The sequence below is a fragment of the Lutra lutra genome, chromosome 14, assembly GCF_902655055.1.
Source record: "Lutra lutra chromosome 14, mLutLut1.2, whole genome shotgun sequence".
NCBI lineage: Eukaryota > Metazoa > Chordata > Mammalia > Carnivora > Mustelidae > Lutra > Lutra lutra.
In genome coordinates this window covers 7,427,703-7,449,003 of record NC_062291.1, presented here as the reverse complement: position 1 = coordinate 7,449,003, position 21,301 = coordinate 7,427,703, and the positions used below count along the sequence as shown (strand labels likewise).

At 49.0% G+C, this 21,301-nt stretch overlaps 1 protein-coding gene across 1 annotated transcript in view; it reads right to left on the bottom strand.

Moving 5' to 3' along the window:
* GPR137B (G protein-coupled receptor 137B) overlaps positions 1-21,301 on the bottom strand; it is a 48,414-nt gene that overhangs the window by 11,888 nt on the left and 15,225 nt on the right. Inside the window, 4 exon segments of the mRNA XM_047702364.1 lie at positions 3,989-4,117; positions 6,872-7,021; positions 9,251-9,473; positions 15,510-15,559. Of these exon segments, the coding sequence (XP_047558320.1) occupies positions 3,989-4,117; positions 6,872-7,021; positions 9,251-9,473; positions 15,510-15,559 (552 nt within the window).

The following is a 21,301-nucleotide window of genomic DNA, read 5'->3' as shown; positions in this document are numbered from 1 at the left end:
AGGATAAGGAACTATACTGGAATATTACTCAACCACCAAAAAACAAACAAACAAACACACACCCACCCAGATCCTGCCATTTGCAACAACATGGATAAACCTTGAGGACATTATGCTGAGTGAAGTAAGTCAGAATAAGACAAACGCTGTATGATCTCGCATATGTGGAATCTCGGAGCATGCAGAGAAAACCCCAGCGTGGGTACAGAGAGGAGACGGTGGTCGCCTGAGGTGGGGATGGGGAGTGGGCGAACCATGCGGAAGGGGTCAAAGGTACACGTTTCCAGTTACACAGTGACTAAGTCCTGGGGACCCCGTACAGCACGCTGACCACACGTAATAACAGTGTGCTGCACATCTGAAGGCAGTTAGAGCGGACCTTGAAAGTTAGCCCAAGAAGAAACACCATAACCGTGTCGTGAGATGGCAACCGGGCTTGTTAGGATTGCTGTGTAACAGCTACGATACCCACTCACTACGCTGTACAACTGAAACTAGTACATCAATCACGGCTCAGTAAAAAAATTAATCACAGGGCGCCTGGGTGGCTCAGTCGGTGAAGCGTCTGCCTTTAGCTCAGGTTATGATCCCAGAGTCCTGGGATCAAGCCCCGCATAGGGCTTCCTGCTCAGCGGGGAGCCTGCTTCTCCCTCTCCCTCTGCCTGCCGCTCCCCCTGCTCATGCTCTCCCTGTCAAATAAATAAAATCTTTAAAAAAAAATTAATCCATGTAAAGTGTCCCGAGACCACCATGTTCAAGAACCATGGCTCTAGAAAATACTCAGAACACCTTGAACTCTATTCAAGCCCAATAACCAAGTAACTGCATCTACATGGAGTGTGTTAACGAAGACAGGTGTCCCTGGATAATGACATCTGCGAGTACACAGCAGACATTACTCTGTATTCATTTAGTAGAAGAACATGGACACTATCACATTAGCCTTCCTCTTGTTTAATCTGGACGTCTACTCTGGGTTTTGGGAGCCCAGTTCTGAAGCCTCCGACACACGAGCTGATAAAAAGGTACACGCAGAGGCCGGGGAAGGCCTCCACAAGCTCCGGGAGTCAGCTTCAGTGACCCCTCACAATCCCATGGTACCACAAGGTGCCCAGAAAACTTCAGAGAAGGAAGGAAAATAAGGACCTGGTCTCTCAGCCTAGAATCTGGGGCCTACCTGTCCCATTTCTGCGTCAGGGAGCTTCAAGTGTTTAGGATCTGACTCTACAGATGCCTCCAGCTGTTTCCACAGCAAGTGAAGGTCAGAGGAAGCGCACGGCCATGGTCCTGCAGCTACAAATAATGGAAGCAGAGGAAGCGGATCCCACGGTCTAGAAAACGCTACCCACTGCATTCTCTGCAGGGGCCGCAGTCAGGCTGGGCTGCCCCACACGCCCTAGGCCAGGCAAGCTCCCCTGCCCACCACCGTTTCTGGCTGACCGGTGACTATCCAGAGATGAATAAGAGAAAAGTGAGAAAAAAACACAGGGTGCTTGAGTGGCTCTGTCAGTTAAGCAGCCACCTCCTGGTTTTGGATCAGGTCATAATCTCAGGGCATAGGATGGAGCCCCACATTGGGCTCTGCACTCAGCGGGCCATCTGCTTGGGGTTCTCTTTTTCCCTCTGCCCCTCCTTGCCTCTAGCATTCTCTCTCTCAAATAAATAAATCTTTAAAAAGAAAGAAAAAGAAACAGGGTAGAACACAACTGGTTGGTTGGTAATTGTATCTGCTTTCCTTGTTGCCCTCCCACATTTGGCTCGCATTGGCCAAAAGACATTCTCTATACTTTTCTGGGGGCTTCATAGATCAGCGACTCAAAATACTACCCCTCGTTAGTGTGGCTAGAATAATTCATGGAGCACAAGCGCCCAGGAGTTTCCTCACTCTCGCAAGCTGTGCATTTTCTGTCATGTCCTGAGAAAGACAATTATGCAAAGCTGGCCCAGCAGAAATGGGACCAAACCAGGGGAGTGGGGTTAGCAACCCTCATGATGTTTTTATTTCCCTGTCATCGAGTTCCCAACTCACTGTCCAGCATAACACAGGGCTGAAGAACTCAAGTACCAGTTTTTATTTCCCTTTCCAAAAATAAAAGCTTATATATTTGGTTCACTCCAAGTCAAGGCTCAGATACCAGTGAGATTTGTTGCACTAGGAAAACAGTCAGTCACTATCTTTATGCCTTGAGAGGCAACTTTCATTTCTTCAGAAAGAGCAAAGCTGAAAAAATGAATTTCCCTCAAAAAGAGTTAAGGGGAAAAAAAAAGGAAAAAGAAATTAAAATAGATAAATATGCAGTGGAAAAAAGATAGTCTCTTCAATAAATGGTGTTGGGAAAATTGGACAGCTATGTATAGAAGAATGAAACTCGACCAATCTCTTACACCATACAAAAAGATAAACTCAAGGGGCGCCTGGGTGGCTCAGTGGGTTAAGCCGCTGCCTTCGGCTCAGGTCATGATCCCAGGTCCTGGGTTCGAGCCCCACGTCAGGCTTTCTGCTCAGCAGGGAGCCTGCTTCCTCCTCTCTCTCTGCCTGCCTCTCTGCCTACTTGTGATTTCTCTCTGTCAAATAAATAAATAAAATCTTTAAAAAAAAAAAAAAAAAAAGATAAACTCAGAATGGATAAAAGACCTCAATGTGAGGCAGGAATCCATCAGAATCCTAGAGGAGATCATAGGCAGTAACCTCTTTGATATTGGCCACAGCAACTTCTTTCAAGATATGTCTCCAAAGGCAAAGGAAACAAAAGCGAAAATGAATTTTGGGGACTTCATCAAGATCAAAAGCTTCTACACAGCAAAGGAAACAGTCAACAAAACAAAGAAGCAACCCACAGAATGGGAGAAGATATTTGCAAAGGACACTACAGACAAAGGGCTGATATCCACGCTCTATAAAGAACTTCTAAAACTCAACACACACAAAACAGATAATCACATCAAAAAATGGGCAGAAGACATGAACAGACACTTCTCCAATGAAGACATACAAATGGCTAACAGACACATGAGAAAATGTTCATCATCACTAGCCATCAGGGAGATTCTAATCAAAGCCACATTGAGATACCACCTTGCACCAGTTCGAACGGCCAAAATTCACAAGACAGTAAACAACGTGTGTTGGAGAGGATGTGGAGAAAGGGGAACCCTCTTACACTTTTGGTGGGAATGCAAGTTGGTGCAGCCACTTTGGAGAACAGTGTGGAGATTCCTTAAGAAATTAAAAATAGAGCTTCCCTATGACCCTGCAATTGCACTACTGGGTATTTACCCCAAAGATACAGATATAGTGAAAAGAAGGGCCATCTGTACCCCCAAGTTCATAGCAGCAATGCCCACAGTTACCAAACAGTGGAAAGAACCAAGATGCCCTTCAATGGACGAATAGATAAGGAAGATGTGGTCCATATACACTATGGAGTATTATGTCTCCATCAGAAAGGATGAATACCCAACTTATGGTATCAATATGGATGGGACTGGAAGAGATTATGCTGAGTGAAATAAGTCAAGCAGAGAGAGTCAATTATCATATGGTTTCGCTTATCTTTGGAGCATAAGGAATAACATGGAGGATATGGGGAGATGGAGAGGAGAAGGGAGTTGGGGGAAATCAGAGGGGGAGACAAACCATGAGAGACTACGGACTCTGAAAAACAATGTGAGGGTTTTGGAGGGGACGTGGGTGGGGTGAGCCTGATGGGGGGTATTGTGGAGGGAACGGATTGCATGGAGCACTGGGTGTGGTGCATAAACAATGAATTCTGGAACACTGAAAAGAAATTTTAAAAAATAAAAATAAACAAACAACTAAATAAATCAGAGTTAAGGGAGAAGACCATCTCAGGCAGACAAGGGAATTTTTTATATCACAACAGGATGAAAGAGGCATGCTCCTGAAAATCTAAGGTCAAGCCCCAACAGCATGCATTGTGATGAGAAGCAGGAGACAGTTTCCACAACTAGAAGATGGTTTACTTACAAGGTCCTTCGCAGGGTTTCTGACTCGGAAGAAGTAAACAACTAAGGTGGTGGGTAAGAGCTCCCACACGAAGAGGACCACCCCGAACACCACGTATCCAGCATCTCCCAGCTGGTTCTTCAGATCTGCCTGTTGAAAAGCGAGGGGAGGCATGCAGTCAGCATACTGAGGTTTTGCTCTGGTTCTTGCTAACGTGAAGAAAGGCTAATTCTAATACAGTGCAGTTCCTGCCCCTGCAACGTGCATGTGGAAATCAGGTAATAACCCAGGTGGGGAGTCATTCCAACCACACAGGGCAGAGAATTCTTTTCTTCAAAACAGTCAAAGGTGGGAACTGCCCATCTCTGACGGTTCTTAAGTCACCCTCAAAAACCACCTCATATCCAAGCTAAGTCTCTTGAATGTAAGTCTTCTTTCCTTCAACAATCAAATAGGGAGATGTTAGGTCTCTCCCACATTTTTTCAAAGATTGATTTTATTTATTTATTTGAAAGAGAGAAAGAGTGTGTGTGTGAGAGAGAACACAAGAGGGGAGAAGGTCAGAGGGAGAAGCAGATTCTCTGCAGAGCTGGAAGCCTGATTCGGGATTCGATCCTAGGACTCCGGGATCATGACCTGAGCTGAAGGCAGCTGCTTAACCAGCGAGCCACCCAGGCACCCTCCCTCCCATATCTTTGAGGACAGCATGTAACTGTCACCCTCTGTCTCATCCCTGGGATAAACCCATCAATTTTTAAACTTCTCTTCCTGTTCCCCATATCCTATTCTTTATCCTTTAAAGCTGGTTGCAGGGGAGATCACCTGGAAAAAGACTGTTTCCAGTCCAGGATGTTTGTCTGGACCAGTGGGATGGCCAAACGGGCCTGGTGTGTAGTCTGTCCCCCGTCTTCAGGGCCCAGGATAAGTGCACAGGGTCGCATCTGGGCAGCTCTCCCACAAAGGGCAGTGTTTCAGACAAAGTGCACCAAAACCAAGCCATGAAAAGCCGATCACCTAAATAATCCTTCTACCTTCTTCTTCTACCTTCTACCTTCTACCTGCATTGTGTTTGGAGGCAGTAGCCCGAGCAGATCAGGCCCCTCCAGGAAACCATCTCCCCATCTCTGTATCTCGCTTCCCTTCTCTAACTCAGCTGGGTAGCATGCTTGTCCCTTCCATTCTACGTGGATAATGTGCAGCTTGGGGCCAGCAACACACAGGTCTAGATATTCATAAATAAACATTCCCCCTAAAAACAACAGAATTTTAAAAATTGTGTTATTTTTAAGTTTGTTACCATTATAAGCCTTACCAGAAAGAAAAACTGAAATAATTATTTTGTTAAAACCTAACCTCTAGTGTTTAATGGGTATGAGGTTGTGGTTTGGGAGGACGAGCACGTTCTCGAGACAGACAGCGATGACAGCTGCCCAGCAAGGGGACAGTACTGAATGCCAGGCTGCTGCCGTCTGCCCAAAAGTTGTTACGATAGTAGCCATTGATGGACATTTCACTACAATGAAATCCTTCAGGTCTTATGAGTAAGTCTCTCATTTATTGTTCCAAGATTCAATTTTTATATATTTGATTTTCTCCAAACAGGGCACACCTTTGGCAGTGCCTTGCCCAAATCTCTCCCATCCTATACAGGTGGGATTGGTCTGGGCAGTGGTGGTCTGAACCCTTCCGAATTCTAGCCCCTTCCCTGTGCCCCTTCCAAATTTCATCTTGTCCTCCCATGCTTATCGGGGTCACTTAATGTCTTCTTCTGGAGTGTGAATCCAGCCCAGGGAGGGAGCATTGCTGGAACTGGAGACGTGCGTTTTCTAGAGTTGAGCATTCGGTGTTGTTCTAGGGACAGTTAAGGAGCTTTCTTCAATCCAGTAGAGCCTATTATAAAGCAGAAGTTCTGCGTGTTGTAATGGCTTATCTGTGTGTTTGTTTTCCTCAGGGGACATAAACTCCTGCTGTGGGGCAGGGAGGCCATCTGTGTACGTTTGTACCCCCAGCGCTCTGTCCTGCATGACAGACGAACCGGTATTTCTCAAATGAGAGGATGCGACCTCATTCCCATTCTTTTTTTATTTTTGGCTTTTGTGAACGAGAATGCCAGATGATATGTCACTACCTTTGTTCACGGCTTTATAACTTATGACTCACAAGTTTCTAGCATATATTAAAAGGGCGAGAATATCATGGGGTGACCACTGGCAAAATGAGATTTTACTCACACCTTCAACCCCCCAGTCATTTTTGTCTCAATCTCCTCAAATGCTGTCTCCATGCTCCACTTTTAAAAAACCATAGTTTTAGGAATGCCTGGATGGGTCAGTCACTAAGCATCTGCTTTCGGCTCAGGTCGTGCTCCCAGGGTCGTGGGATCAAGCCCTGCATCTGGCTCCCTGCTCCATGGAGAGTCTGCTTCTGCCTCTACCACTGCTGCTGCTTGTGCTCGCTCTCTCTCTGACAAATAAATAAAATCTTAAAAAAATAAAGCCATGGTTTTATGTATTTTCTGAAATCTGCATACAATCTGTTTCACCAAGGCAAACTTCACCCTTTAATAAAACCATCTTACATTTATATGGAAGCACTTAAAAATGTTTTAAGTACCGTTTGTCAAGAGCCCCAGAAATTACTGTGTGTGTGTGTGTGTGTGTGTGTGTGTGTGTGTGCATGCGCACGTGTGCACCTAGATGCTAGTTGTCTCAGAAGATGTGAGCTAGGACAAGCCAGGTACTATGACCCCATCTGACAGACACAGACGCAGATACCACACAGGTAAGTGATGGTCAAGGTCACCCAGCAATGCAGGAGCAAAAGCAAGGAGCCTCTCTCTGACACATGGGGTGCTGTGAAGCAAAGGGTCACTGTTCAGGGGACATATCACCGGTGCCCACTGACCTGGTCTGAGACATTGTACCAGTCATAATCAAAGGAATGGACATTCTTGCTCTGGGAGAACGACAGGATGAACAGGTTGTAGCAGGCTCGGGAAGTGTAGAGAAGGATCACGGTCACTCCGATGGCTGTCACTTGACACACAGAGGAGCCCTGGAAAAGAGGGAGCCATGAGGGGAGCACCCATTCCAGGTCCAACACACCAGCCTCATCCTAGAACCTGCCCTGGCTTCATACCTAGTAAACCCTTCAGCTCTCGGGGGCACAAACCGCGGTGTCCGCTCTCACCGATAAACCCACACCCAAACCTCACCTCACCCCACACCCCCTCCTCAAATGTCAAAGGATCTCCATACAGACGCTTCCAAATCTGGGAGTTGGTTTGGAGAAGCCTTAAAATAGGGGCCATTTGCCTAAAGCCCAGGTTTGTAAGAATGAGAAAGTCAGATGGTTTATGCTGTTCCATCTCCAGGATCTCTCAACTTGGGAGCCCACTGCCCAGCGTCCGGTCCACGGACAACCAACCCCAGCAGGGTGGCAACTGGGGGAGCGGTCCTGTGGACCATGGCCCTGGGCAGGGAGCACTTCCTCAAATTCCAGAATCTTCTAGGCTGGAAGCCCTGGTCTCACTCCAGACTTGGAATTACATGGAAATTGGTGATTTGTACCCCCATTTATGAAGCTATCAATTTACGGTCCATTAAAGGGCCCTAAGCTAGAAACGTATAGTTAACGTGACCAAAAAAAAATGAAATGAGTTTTTGAGATTTGCATTGAGAAATCATACATCAACAAGATACTATTTTATTTTGCCAGTAGCAGTTTAACAGCGTGTTTGCCACAGGGCTGATCTAAATGGTTATTTGGCAACCGAAATGTAACTCTTCCCATAAAAACCACGATTCTGTTTTTTTTTTAAAGTCTTGGATAGCCCTCACACGGGAGACAGTACAAACAGATAAAACTTGTGTCAAAATCAAGTCTGAAATCTGTCAAAACTCATACATGAGAAAAACTACTCCTGCCATACTCAAGTCTCGAGGGACCTCACCAGAGGTCAGCTTGATCACGGATGCCTTGTGAAGGCTTGGGGTTTCTGAGGTCAGATTTTAGTCTACTGGTCACTCACTACTGAAGGCACAGTATCGTGGGGGACAGAGCACCCCACGGTCTTCAGACATAAGACTAATTATAGCCAGGTGGGCCACGTGGCAAAGAAGGCAGACACGGGGGTCGGCCAGACAGGGGGGTCTGCCAGACAGCGGGAGTACCCCAGACAGGGGGGTCAGCCAGACGGGATCCACCAGAGGACATGGTTAGAAGCAGAGGAATTACAGAAATCATCCAATCATTGCACAAGTACAAAAACCAAGGCCCCTTCCCCAGCCTCCACTCTTCCCTGGGCTTCCCAACCAAGGGAGACTCGGGGTGAGGCCAATCGGGGGCCCACAAGCATGTCAGCTCTTCTCTAGAACTCTGGGGAAAGGAAGAGCAAATAGGCATTCTAGGGTGCATAGCACATAGCAAACAGAGCGGGCCTCTCCTGCTGGCTGCCTCCATCTCCCACCAAGAGCTCAGTGCAGGGGCCAGCCTGAACTCCAGGGGGCAGTGTCCTCCCTGGAGTGTCCACGGTCCTCTCCTGGGCATATCAGTCAGTCCTGAGGGGAGCCTCCATCCACATCTGCAGAGCCTGCGGCCAGACCGTGAGTTGAAGCCTGGCTCTCTGTCTCCGGGCTGCGTAGGGCAACGCCAGGTACTGACCTCCAGGGCCTGGTCTCCCAGAGATCTGGGAGGACACCATGAGCTTACGCAGGCTGAATGCAGATCTCAAAGTGCCTGGAACACAGGGGACACTAGGTGAGTGTTCTACTAGTCTCATCAGCACAAGCAATCGGTGAGTCCTTTAAAATGTTGGTTAAAGGGGCGCCTGGGTGGCTCAGTGGGTTAAGCCGCTGCCTTCGGCTCAGGTCATGATCTCAGGGTCCTGGGATCGAGCCCCGCATCGGGCTCTCTGCTCAGCAGGGAGCCTGCTTCCTTCTCTCTCTCTGCCTGCCTCTCTGCCTGCTTGTGATCTCTCTCTGTCAAATAAATAAATAAAATCTTTAAAAATAAAATAAAATAAAATAAAATAAAATGTTGGTTAAACACTGTGTCTATGCACAGGCCGCCTCCCTGCTGGTAATTCCTCACACTCCCACACTACAAAGCAACTCTTCTCACGGACGAAGTTCAAGGAACGACACCATTCCAGGTTTTGGCAGCTAGGGTGCGGCCAACCATTTGCAGGTCAGGTGTGGGAGGTGTCTGCTGAGTTCTGTCTGAGACCGGGAGACTGTTTTAGAGTTGGCTTAACGAAGAGATCTTGACCACATGTCCACCTACCTTTGACTCCAAGTAAATGTTGGCCAAGGACATCTTCGAGATTTTGTAGAGACAGACGGAGAGGGAGACGGCACACAGCACGAAGAGCGTGTCGTTGATGGCCACGCGCACCGAGACGATGATCTTCCTCTCCCAGCCGCCTGTCTTCACCAGCACCGCGCAGGTCAGATTCACCAACAGGAAAATGAGGCTGATGAAGAGCGAGGCCAGGTAGAGGGGCAGCCTGGGGAGAACCAGAGAGCGTGGTCAGCCCCACGCCCTGCCTGCTGGCTGCGCTTCCGGATCGACCCGCAAGAAAAGCGCGGCCCGTTCTGTTAACGGCTGGAAGCGGACGCGCCAGCGCGGACACACAGAGCTCGGGTTTGCGGAGCAGCTGCTCTCACGTGGGGATCACAAAGCGGCTACAGATGGTGCCCTCGGAAAGCTGCCCGAGCCCTGCTTTTCCTGCCGCTGGGAGGTGGTCAGATCTGCCGCAGCCCCTGCCCGGGGCTGAACGGACACCAGCTGGCTGGGTCCCCGGCTGTTTGTGACCCACAGATTCCCGGAGCCGCCCGTTTCCTTGTGACCGGTGCGCGGCCAGTGGACTTCTCGGACGGACTGAAACCCAAGGCCCCAGCCTCCGACTGCTTCAGGACAGCCCGTGGTGTCTACCTCCTTCGGAAACACGCCAACAAGGAACAGACATGCGGGGCTCAAAATCAGACTGGGTCTATGTTGACTATGTCTGTAAATCCAGAAAAAGAAAACTCTCGACTAAAAGCGGTTTTGAGGGGCGCCTGGGAGGCTCAGTTGTTAAGCGTCTCCCTTCAGCTCAGGTCATGATTCCGGGGTCCTGGGATCGAGTCCTGCATCAGGCTCCCTGCTTAGGGGGAAGCCTGCTTCTCCTCTCCCACTCCCCCTGCTTGTGTTCCCTCTCTCGCTCTGTCTCTATCAAATAAATAAATAGTTTAAAAAAATAAAAATAAAAAAAATAAAAACGGTTTTGAAGCTAGAGTATCTTCTAAAGATGTAACAGACCGGGACACAAAAACCTGGATGACAGGGCGCCTGGCTGGCTCAGTGGGTTAAGCCGCTGCCTTCGGCTCAGGTCATGATCTCAGGGTCCTGGGATCGAGTCCCACATCGGGCTCTCTGCTCAGCAAGAAGCCTGCTTCCCTCTCTCTCTCTGCCTTCCTCTCCGTCTACTTGTGATCTCTCTCTGTCAAATAAATAAATAAAATCTAAAAAAAAAAAAAAAAAAAAAAACCGGGATGACAGGGCGCCTGGCTGGCTCAGTCATTAGGTGTCTGCCTTCGGCTCAGGTCATGGTTCCAGAGTCTTTAGATCGAGCCCCATGTCGGGATCCCTGCTCAGTGGGGAACCTGCTTCTTCCTCTCCCTCTGTCTCTCCCCACTACTCATGCTCCCTCTCTCTCTCCTATAATAAAATCCTAAAAAAAAAAAAAAAAAAAAAAAAAAAGACTCCTGATAGTCCCAGCTCTAGACACTGTCACTGATAGGACCCACAGCAGGGGGGAGGGGACACAGGGAGAGAGATAACTGTAAGGAAAGTGTGAAGAAGCTGGGCATAACTCGATGCCAACCCTGTGGTGCCCACGACAGCTAGCACGGTCGATGTTCCCAGTTCCCTGCCGTGCCTTTCTATCTTGGATTTTCACACAATGGCAACCCAGCCTCCATCCCACCTTCCTTCCTTCCCCTCCCCCTACCCTCAACTGCCCAGTGTGACCCAGAGACACACGGAGCCAAGACATCAGGCCAGTCTCTCCTGCCCACTCTGGGCTGCGTGTCCTCACCTACAGAAGAGAGATGAGGTCTCCCAGCCTGCCTCAAAGGGCCGCCGTGAGAATCCACTGGGTTCTGTGCCTTCTTACCGCATCAGTCCTCTGACCTTACCCCAAGGGGCCTCACAGCCTCACCCCAGCTTCCCCATTGGTCAGCAGCAGCTCCTAGAAAGTCTTCATGTCACCCTATCACCCTTTCCTCCCAGGTCATCCCCTGCAGACCCCACACTCTCCCAGGTCCCCATGACCTACTCCCAAACCAAAAGGGGTCAGCTCTCAGTTGCCGTCTCTCCCTGCCTTCCTGGAGCCCTGCTGTCCATCACTCCATGGCCCTACGCCTGCCTCCCATTCCTGTCTGACCTGCCCCTGCACAGCCCTGGTTCCTCTTCCTCCCCCAAAGTGACGACACCCATGGCGCTCTCCTCCACCCCGGGAAACGCACTTACTCGTGCAGCCTCAGTTACAGCCTCAGACGCCCATCTAAAGCCACCGCCCTGTCCTACATTCAGACTCACATTCCAAACAGCCCGCCACGGAAGCCCTGTCCCCTCAGACCATGTCCAAGCCTAACTACCAAAGTTCCTGTTCCACTACTCCTCTCGGCTTTCCTATTTCTCCAAAAGGCACCACAATTTCTTTGTACTTCTAAACAATAAAGATCTTGGATTACACCCCAGTTTAACCAGCTGTCAAGTTCAACAGATTCTTTATTCCTGCTCCCCTTGTTGTGGGCCCCCCTTTCCCATCGTCACCGACTGTATGGCCTTGTGCTTCTGTCTAAAACCAACGTGACGGTGTCCAGACTGACCCCCCACCCTCGACTTCACTCTGGCACCCTCCAGTCCCCTATACTTCCAATCAGTCTCCAGAGCCAGGTCAACCAATGGGCACCCCCAATCCTAATCAGCTGGCCTGTGTGTTGGCCAGAAGCCCATCCAGCTGTCCCCATCTTTCTGTCTTTACACAAGCGGAGCTTTCTGCTTAAAACCTTCCTGCCCTTCCCTTTCTAGCCTACCCCACTCCATGAGCCACTAGGACCACCTGCTAAACAGAATCCTATCCGTCCAGTATTTTTTAGTTTTTTCTTTTTTAGATTTTATTTATTTATTTATTTATTTTTGAGAGAATGAGGGAGTGCTCATGCACACAAGCAGGGGGAAGGTCAGAGAGAGAGGGAGAAGCAGGTTCCCTTCCTAGCACAGAGTCTGATGACGACATGGAGCTGGATCCCAGGACCCCGGGATCATGACCTGAGCTGAACTGCCTGATTTTGTCTCAAAGAAATCAGCTGTGTTGGGAGGCTTGAGACAACATGGGCAAAGTACTTACAATCCAACATTAAGGTCAACGTCAGAGAGCAAAATCATAAATGTGGCAAAACAACTCTGTTCTGGGAAAGGCAGACGAAAACCTACAATGGAAAACATTACTGTGTCTCCTCAGAGTTGGATGGGGTTTCTGTAGGGCGGGGCGGGGGCGCGGGCTGCACTAGATTTGGTTTCTTTCTTTCCACATGTCTCTATTCACAAATTTCCAATGCTTTTCTATTCTATGTTTTTTTCTAATGAGCTTATATAACTTTCATAATGAAAAAAAAAAAAAACCTTGCAAAACTTAACTCTTCCCCTGGGGCCTGCAGCTCTGGAAGATGGGGAGAGATCGGGAGGTGTGGAGAGAGCATGGGGCGGGGTTGGTGCAGAACAAATCCTATGGCAAGGGGGCATTTCCACGGCAACAGTGTTTGACCACCTGCCCCAGAATGACTACTTCTCAGCTCAAACACAGGGTCAGGATAAACAGCCTATAATGAGAAAAAAGACCAAAGGAAAAGGAAATCAGTGGGACCGGGCATCCGGGAGGATGACTCTGCTTGTGAGCCCACAAGGATCGGGCGGGTCTGCAAGTGCAGACAGTCGCTGAGGCCGCTGACCGCAGGGCCTGGGGACCTCGGTGCCTGGCCTGTGGGCCGCCCGCGAGCTCCACGTGCAAGAACTCTGCTCCCTCCGATGCTGAGGGGAGAGTGTCAGTGGCTTGTAAAGCGCGGGTTAAATTTCTCTTCTGAGATCTGAGATTCCTTCCAGAATGGGAAAAGCAAAGCCCGGTTCGTTGTGTTTTTTACTCAAAGATGGAGGGAAAACAGTTAAAAACGCTGAAAATCGAAGTGTTCTGAGCCACCCCCCAGCGCGATATTCACGCCTCCTAAGCCGAAGACTGACAAGCAGAGCCCGAGAAAGAGAAAAACTGAATCACATGGGCACCAACTCCAGCAAAGCTGAGTGTGCGGGTGTGTCAGGGAGAGAGGGGACTTAGGGGAAATGAAGTGGTTCTTGGCGGGGCTGAATATAAACCACCTTCAGAGACTCGGAGCGGCTACCAGAGCAGCTGAGGGGAGAAGCTGCCACCACTTCTAGAGCGACGGCTTGTGCTTCTTTCCAAGTGAGCTGTGGTTCAGTCAGGGAAGCCGGCCTGTTCAAAAGCCAACATACCAAAGCACCTCGAGGGATAAATCATGGACTGAAATGTGTGCAGCAGCATCTGGATTAAGAGAAGTGGGGAATTGGGGCGCCTGGGGGGCTCGGTCGCTGGGCGTCTGCCTTCCACTCGGGTCACGATCCCAGGGTCCTGGGATCGAGTTCCGCATCAGGCTTCCTGCTCTGCGGGGAACCTGCTTCCCCCTCTCCCGCTCCCAGTGCCTGTGTTCCCTCTCTCGCTCTCTCTCAAAAAATAAATAAAATATTAAAAAGAAAAAGAAGTGGGGGATCAAACAGAGAAGATGGAAGATGGGCATAAACACGAATAACTCTGAGCATTTCTTTATTATGACGTAGGAGTCAAGAGGCTCCTCCCACCGGACTCTCACCCTCCTGGCTTCAAGAAACTCTTCCGTCTTCTCCAGCCCGAACATCTCACCCAGCTGATTTTCTCCTGGTGTTCTCTCTCCGTCTCCGCAAACCCCTCCCACTGAAAACAGCCCATCCTGGTGTCTGCACTTCGGTTCCAGGATCAAGAATTGCACCCCCACACACACCCCCTCACATCAATGGACCCCACCCCCCAAGGGCTCAGAGGCTGAAAACTTCTGAACCAGCCTTCCTTTCTGACCAGTGCTTTCATATTCCACTTCTAGAAGACACCACACTACCTCAGCTTCAACCAACGACTTCCAAGATAAGACCAGCTCCACGATCCAATCAGAATCTCTTCCTCCTCCCCAGTCTTCACTCATTCTTGGCTCCCCAGTCCCTGGGTTGATCCATATTTCTAGTCAAGAGGCTGGAGGCTTAGATTATGGGTGTGGAGGAAAGGCCAGCTATTTTCTTACCAGAGAAGGGAAGGGATTGTGTACTTGGAATTGCTCCTTTAAAGGGTTCTCCTTCAGACCAACATATTTTCTTGGTGGACCGTCAAGTCCCAGCTGAGTAGTCTAGTAGAAACATGCACCAAACTACCCAAAAAGTACTGAACAAAGACTTCAAGTTTAGGTGAGAAAAACAAACATGGCACCCTGAGTCTCATGACTTCTCTCTTGGTCCCAGTACTGTCGTATTACTTTCTGAATTTCAGTTTCTTTGGATATAAAATTGAGATCAAAATATACATTTTCATGATCTTAAAAGTTCTCATCATAAGAAACAACAAATTTTGTAACCATGTTCGGTAATAGAGGTTAACTAGGCTTACTGAAGTGGTCATTTTGCAATAGGCCAATATCAAATCATCCTGTGGGATACTGGAAACTAATATAATGTTGTATGTCAATTATATCTTGAGAAAAATACACTTCCAGAATTTTAAATAAAAAGTGTTCATAAATTTAAAATTACATATTTAAATAAAATACAATATGCACACATTTTTACATATTTTTAAAGCCACAAAATAATTATTCATTTTGATTTAAGAAGGTAAGTGGCCAAAATTGCTTTCCCAGAAATGTCTGCTCATGACATTGGAGCTCACGTGAGCAGGGACATCAGAACGCCACACACCTGCCCCATGTCTTCTGAATGCCTTGCGTCCTTTCCCCTTTGACCAAGTCTGACCATTCTTTAAGCCACCGGTTTCTCTGCTCTTGGGGGTGCTGGAGTCACAGACCTCTGAAAATTTGGGGAAACCTACAAAACTTCTCTATAGGAAAAACAAGCCTATCCAACTCTTCATGTAAACTTGCCACGTAATTTAAGGCACTCCCTTCCAGGTTACGAGCCTGCCCTTTCAGCCCAGCACTGACTGACTTTCCACGAAACTCCTATGGCTCTCACAGTACACAGCAGCCCAGGCCAGAGACTGCCCAATCCCCCAAACATCACCTGCTTCATCGGGTTCTGGGAGTTTCAGCATTGTTCAGGACACCTGCACAGGGTGTTGGCTCCTCAAGGACACAAGCTACATTTCTGCCTCAGGCTGCCTAACCAAGTCCTAAATAGTCGAAAATATATTTTCCAAATGAGGATAGAAATCCCCCCGGGTACTTACCGGTATTTGAGTAATTCTGGAGAATATTTTGACTTGGCTTTGAAAATCACCTGCAATGACAGACAACATCGGAGTTGGGACACAGTATACCATTACCGACAACCCAGCACCGTCCCTCGCAAGTCCTCCTTCCCTTTACACGAGCCGCCAGGGCCCCGGTTCTGAAACTGAGACGTCAGCTTTGTGAGAGTGTCTGTTAAGCTAAAGACTTTTCAAGCTCTCCACACAATTCCAAAAGTAAAGATATTTATTAAGCGTCTGCCTTCAGCATCCTGGAACGGAGTCCCACATCAGGCTCCGCACTCAGTGGGAAGGCTCCGTCTCCCCCTCCCGTTCACCCTGCTCGTGTTCTTTCTCTCGCTATCTCTATCAAATAAATAAAATATTTAAAAAAAAATAATGGAAAGGGTTAAAAAAAAAAGGCGGGGGAAATAAAGGTATTACTGGTCTACCATAGCCAAGTACTTCTCTTAATAAGATTCACACCTGTACTTCCCCTAAAGATCAACAGTTCCGCCCTCACCCTTCCTTAGAATTTTCACTGGCACCAAATCCGTGTTGTTTGAACGGAAGCTCCACCCACCCAGGTCTCAGGTTGGGCAGCCCATTTCCAACGTCTCCAGGCTATCGAAGCATCAAACGACCATTATTTACAGGAGAAAACATCATGTGTCAGAATCTCTCCACATCTTTCGTGTCCTGCCCCATTGCCAATATATCCACACAGGGTGCAGCGGCCAGCCTGGCAGAGCCTCTGAGGAGGCAGAGGAGAGGGAAGGTAGGTGGCAGTTCCCACTCCAGCCCCAGCTGCAATGTGGCCTCTATGGCCACAGCACGTGCACATGGGGGCTTCTGAGGCAAGCGCAGGTGGCCCCCAGAGGTGTTGGGGGGCTGGCTGGGGGACTGAGATGGGGTAATGTGCTCATGCCTGTGCTCTCCCCAGATCCCTGGTATCCATGGGGCAGGGGCAACCCTGGAAGAAGGGCGAAGCCCCTGCTGTGGGTCGTATCGGGACCCGCGTCCTCTGCTGCCCAGCAAGGCCTCTGCACCGAGTTCCCAGACCTGCTCCCAGCCTCAGCCTGGCCCACCGGCCCTCTCGGACCCACCCCTCCCCACCAACCTCACACACTCTCCCACTTCTCAGCTCTCTTTGCGTTCGGGGCTTCTCCCACATTTTGCTCAGTGCCTAAAAATAGCTAAGGGGCTGACACATTGCCTGAGCTGGATGGAGGGAAAGACAAGGGAGAACAGGGTGGGCAGTGTGAGTTGGGGAAGGGAGGAGCGAACAGGCAGCTCTGGGACCTCTGAGGCCACATAGGAGTTAAATATTGTTGCCCCCCACCTAAGGAAGACTCAGTGAGAAATCCGTGTGCAAGAGGGATATCTGAAGTAACCCCAGGAGATTCTTTGGTGGATCCCAATTATGTGGCTAAGCGTGCTGACGCAGAGGTCACAGGGAGCCTCCATGGGGACTGTTTGGGTCAGTTCCCAGAACACATCTGCAACAGGAGAAGCCATTTCCCTTGGGGGCCTTCTAAAAGGCATTGCCCTGAGGACCCTCAGTAGGTAATTCTGATTTATATGTGCACAAGAGCCACTGTGGAAAACAGTATGGAGAGCCTTCAAAACATTTAAAGAAGAAAGATCATATAATCTGGTAATTCCACTACCGGGTATTTACCCAAAGACAACAAAAACATTCATTTGAAAAGATATCTGCACCCCTATGTTCACTGCAGCATTATTTCCAACAGCCAAGATATGGAAGCAACCTAAGAATCCCCCAACAGATGACTGGATAAAGAAGACAAGGTATGTATACACAATGGAATATTACTTGGTCTTAAAAAAGAATGAGATTTGCCATTTGCAACAACGTGGATGGACCTATGGGGTATTATGCTAAGTGAGATAAGTCAGAGAAAGACAAGTACTGTATGATTTCACATCAATGGGGCATCTGAAAAAAAAACAAAAACAAACAAGCAGACTCTGAAATGCAGCAAACTGGTGGTGGCCAGAGGAGAGGTGGGTGGGGGGATGGGTAAAATAGGTGATGGGGTTTAAGATGTACAAGCTTTCAGTTATAAAATAAATAACTCACAGAGATGAAAAGTATAGCACAGGGAAGATAGTCAGTATTGCAATCACGTGGTACGGTGACAGATGGTGACCACACTCATGGTGAGCGCAGAGTAATGCACAGACCTGCCCAATCATTATGTTGTACACCTGAAACTATTATAACACTGTGTGTCAATTATATTTCAATTAAAGTGGAAAAAAAGGAATCACCTGGGGAACTTGCTAAAGATGCAAATCCCACAGCCCCACCTGGGAAGGAGTCTGGGAAGGGGCCCAGGAACCTGCATGTCACTAAATTCCCCAGCCCAGGTGATTCTGACTCAGCTAGTCCAAGGACCACCTCTTGAGTAGCTTCACAACCATTCACTTACAACAACACGTGGAAAGAGGCGATCGCAGTAACCGGATGACACGGAGAGTCAGGACACAGCGCAGAGACTGGAGATCAGGGGATGCTGGGGGTCCACGCACAGCCCTCCAGCCAGACCTCCCTCCGATGTCCAGTCACGCGCTGCCACGGGAGACTCTCAGGAACAGACTCTGTATCTGGGGAGCGGGACACACAGATACTCCCACAGACTTTACAGGAAGCAAATCTACCCATCCCCCTGCCCCCACTTAAACCACACTTTCCAAGCTTCATAGGTAAGCATTCTGAACCTACAAATGATTTTGCTTCTGACATGAGTTCTGTATCTGTCCCAAACTGTTTTTCGAAGGAAGTAGGAAGTAGGAGTTGACATTACAAATAAATTGAAATGTCTGGTAATTAGACAAATATGTGGCAAATATTTGTCCTTGGGCAAGGGCAAATATCTGCCCTTACTGTAAAGGGTAAATCCTTAGTCCGGCTTCACCTGACAATCTCCCCTGGGATTTTAGGCAAGTCCCATCACCTTTGTTGTTTCTCTGTAGCCTGTAAGGAGAAATGTTACAAAACAACCTCTCTTAGGAACAGATTAATGTGGGACTCCAAAGATTTGCTACAAAATATGACCGTTTCACGCAACACAGAACAATGGTTTTGGAAAAATTCTCCTTAAATAGTACTTGGGGAACTTGCTTTTAATAATTCTTTATTATTTAAAAATGTTAGTAGTTTTTAACTAAGAATTCACAGATATTGGGCAGCTAAGTTGGTTAAGCATCTGCCTTCAGCTCAGGTCATGATCCTGGGGTCCTGGGATCCAGCCTCACATTGGGCTCTCGACTTGGAGGGGAGCCTGCCCCTCCCTCTCCTCTGCCTGCTACTCCTCCTGCTTGTGCTCTCTCTTTCTTTGTAAAATAAATAAATAAAATCTTTAAAAAAAAAAATTCACAGACATCGAAGCGCAGAGAAGACACTACAATATTTTTAAAAAGTGCTTGACCTTGTCAATATGCAAATATTTTTAATACTGTGCCACACTTAGTGGGCCTGGTTGGTGGTGGGTAACTTCAGCCCGAGTGACTCAGTTTACTCATACCCGCCAGGCCTACCCTGGTGCTCCCAGGCACGGCCCAAGCACACTCCACAGGACAGCATCCCCCAGACAGGGGACAATGAGGGGGTCACAACCAACTCAGCTCTGAGCAAAGCGCTGGCAGGACTGAGAGAAAACTGTGATAGTCCTGACTCCAACAGGCCTACAGCTAGAATGGAAAGACCTAAAAGTGACGAGCCGGGACACAGACCAGAAGGCTGTAGCCTCTGCTGGTCCGAGCTCAGGCAGTGAGCGGGTGGGCACCACCTCGTGGGGGGCACCTCGGCCTCCTCTGTCCCCGGTCCCCGCAGCCCCATCCACACACGTTCTGCTGGGAGTGGACTGCACAGAGCCGGGTGCGGGAGGCCGGCGTCCAAGGCCAGCCCGGACCCGGAACACCCTTCCTGGAACACAGGGAAGGATGGGGTTCCCAGCTGTGATGGTCAAATACGCAGTCTAGCATGTAAGCCTTGTCGGCAATCACGCGCTCTGCCCCAACACCTCCCCTTGCACACACTCACTCTGAGCCAGGGCTTCTCAGGGCGTTCCTACAGGATTGAGAGCTAATAAATGCTCCTGGAAATTAAGCGTCAAATGATCAAATAAATTTAGAAACTGCTAGGCTACATGGTTTTCCCACAGGAATTTCCCAGTCTTTAAAGGACTGCTGCAAATCATCGAGAAAACATGTAGCACGCGGCAGTTTTCCGAACTTACTTGGCCACTTACAGTCTTCTGAGTGTTCCGAGGAACAGAGTTTGGGAAACACTGCCCTAGCCACCAAGCATGGACAGACACTGCCCATGCCACTGTTCACCACAGCCTTAGTAAAAGTCACGGTGATTAAAACACAATAAACAAGAAGGGTAACTTTAAAACAATACTCAGACCCCCCCCCCCACTTACGCAGGGCCACCAGCCATGCAGCCCCCAGAGCTCGAGGGGCCCGTGGGTGAGGCGTTCCACCCTGAGGGGCCCCAGAGCCTCACCCACAGAGCTCAAACTCGTCCCTGCCTGGAGAGGGAAAGTCGTCGCCAGGGAAAGAAACAACCTGATCTTCAGTAAATCATCTGATGCTCTCGAAACTAACAGCCGAAGTGGCAACCACATCAAAAGACAAGCCTGACCAGGATTTGTAAAACTCAATCCACGGCCGATCATCCGTGACACAGCTAGGTCTTAATGTAGCTGGGTGTACTCGAGCTGAGAAAATCCTCCTTTATTCTTTAAGTTAATTCTTAATGTTAAGGTCCTTCAAGTTGCACTTAAATTCCTGGCATTTTTGAACTGCAATGTATGTATACACACATGCACACACGCCCCCACACACGTACAAATCACACATATGCACATTTTTACAACACGGTGTCCACCTCCGTTACTTAAGGTGTATAAATATCCGGATCGAGTCTCCAGGAACATAAATCCAAACTCTCCTACTCACCCCCACCCCAATCTGTGCTTCAAGAGACGTCACTGAATGTTGATCCGTGCCCAGAACTAGAGCTAAATGCGCTGGTTAAGTGCTGATCTCTGGCCTGCCGGGGGGTCCCTTATCTCACTGCCCATCTCCTACGGTCTGCACTGGCTCCCCCTGACTGCAGCAGGGCCTGGGCTGGGAGGAGGCAGCTCCTGAGGGAGAGGCAGACGAAGATTAATCACCCGTCCCTACTTTATGGTGCTCCTGACAGCACGGGCTCTGCCTGTTTGGTACAAAACCAGACCCAGAAAATCGGAGAGGACGAAGACAGAGACCGTGAGAGAAGCTGAGGAACTCTTGAGGCCGGACGAAAACTCGTGCCATTCTCGCGTTCAGACTGACGGAGCGCACACCAGGTCGGCAACGTGGTGCGCAGAATCTGGACTCGAGAACTAAAGATGGGGAAGAGCTGGTCTCTGACCTCAAGAAACTCACAAGCAGACACACACACACCAGAGGTGGGAGGAGGGCAGAGAGGTGTGAGGTGATCTGAGGAGGTGGGGGGAGATGTGGACAGGTATGAGGGGGATGTGCAAAGGTGTGGGGAGGTGCAAGGAGGCTGAGGTGGTGCAGGGAGCTGCACGGAGGGGTGAGGACGGGTGAGGACGGGTGAGGAGGTGTGAGGAGGTGTGAGGAGGTGTGATGGGATTTCTGAAGGTGTGAGAAGGTGTGAGGGGATTTCTGGAGGTGTGAGCAGTATGGGAAGATGTGAGGAGGCACGAGATAGTGTGGAGAGGTATGCAGAGGCAGGAGGAGGTGTGACG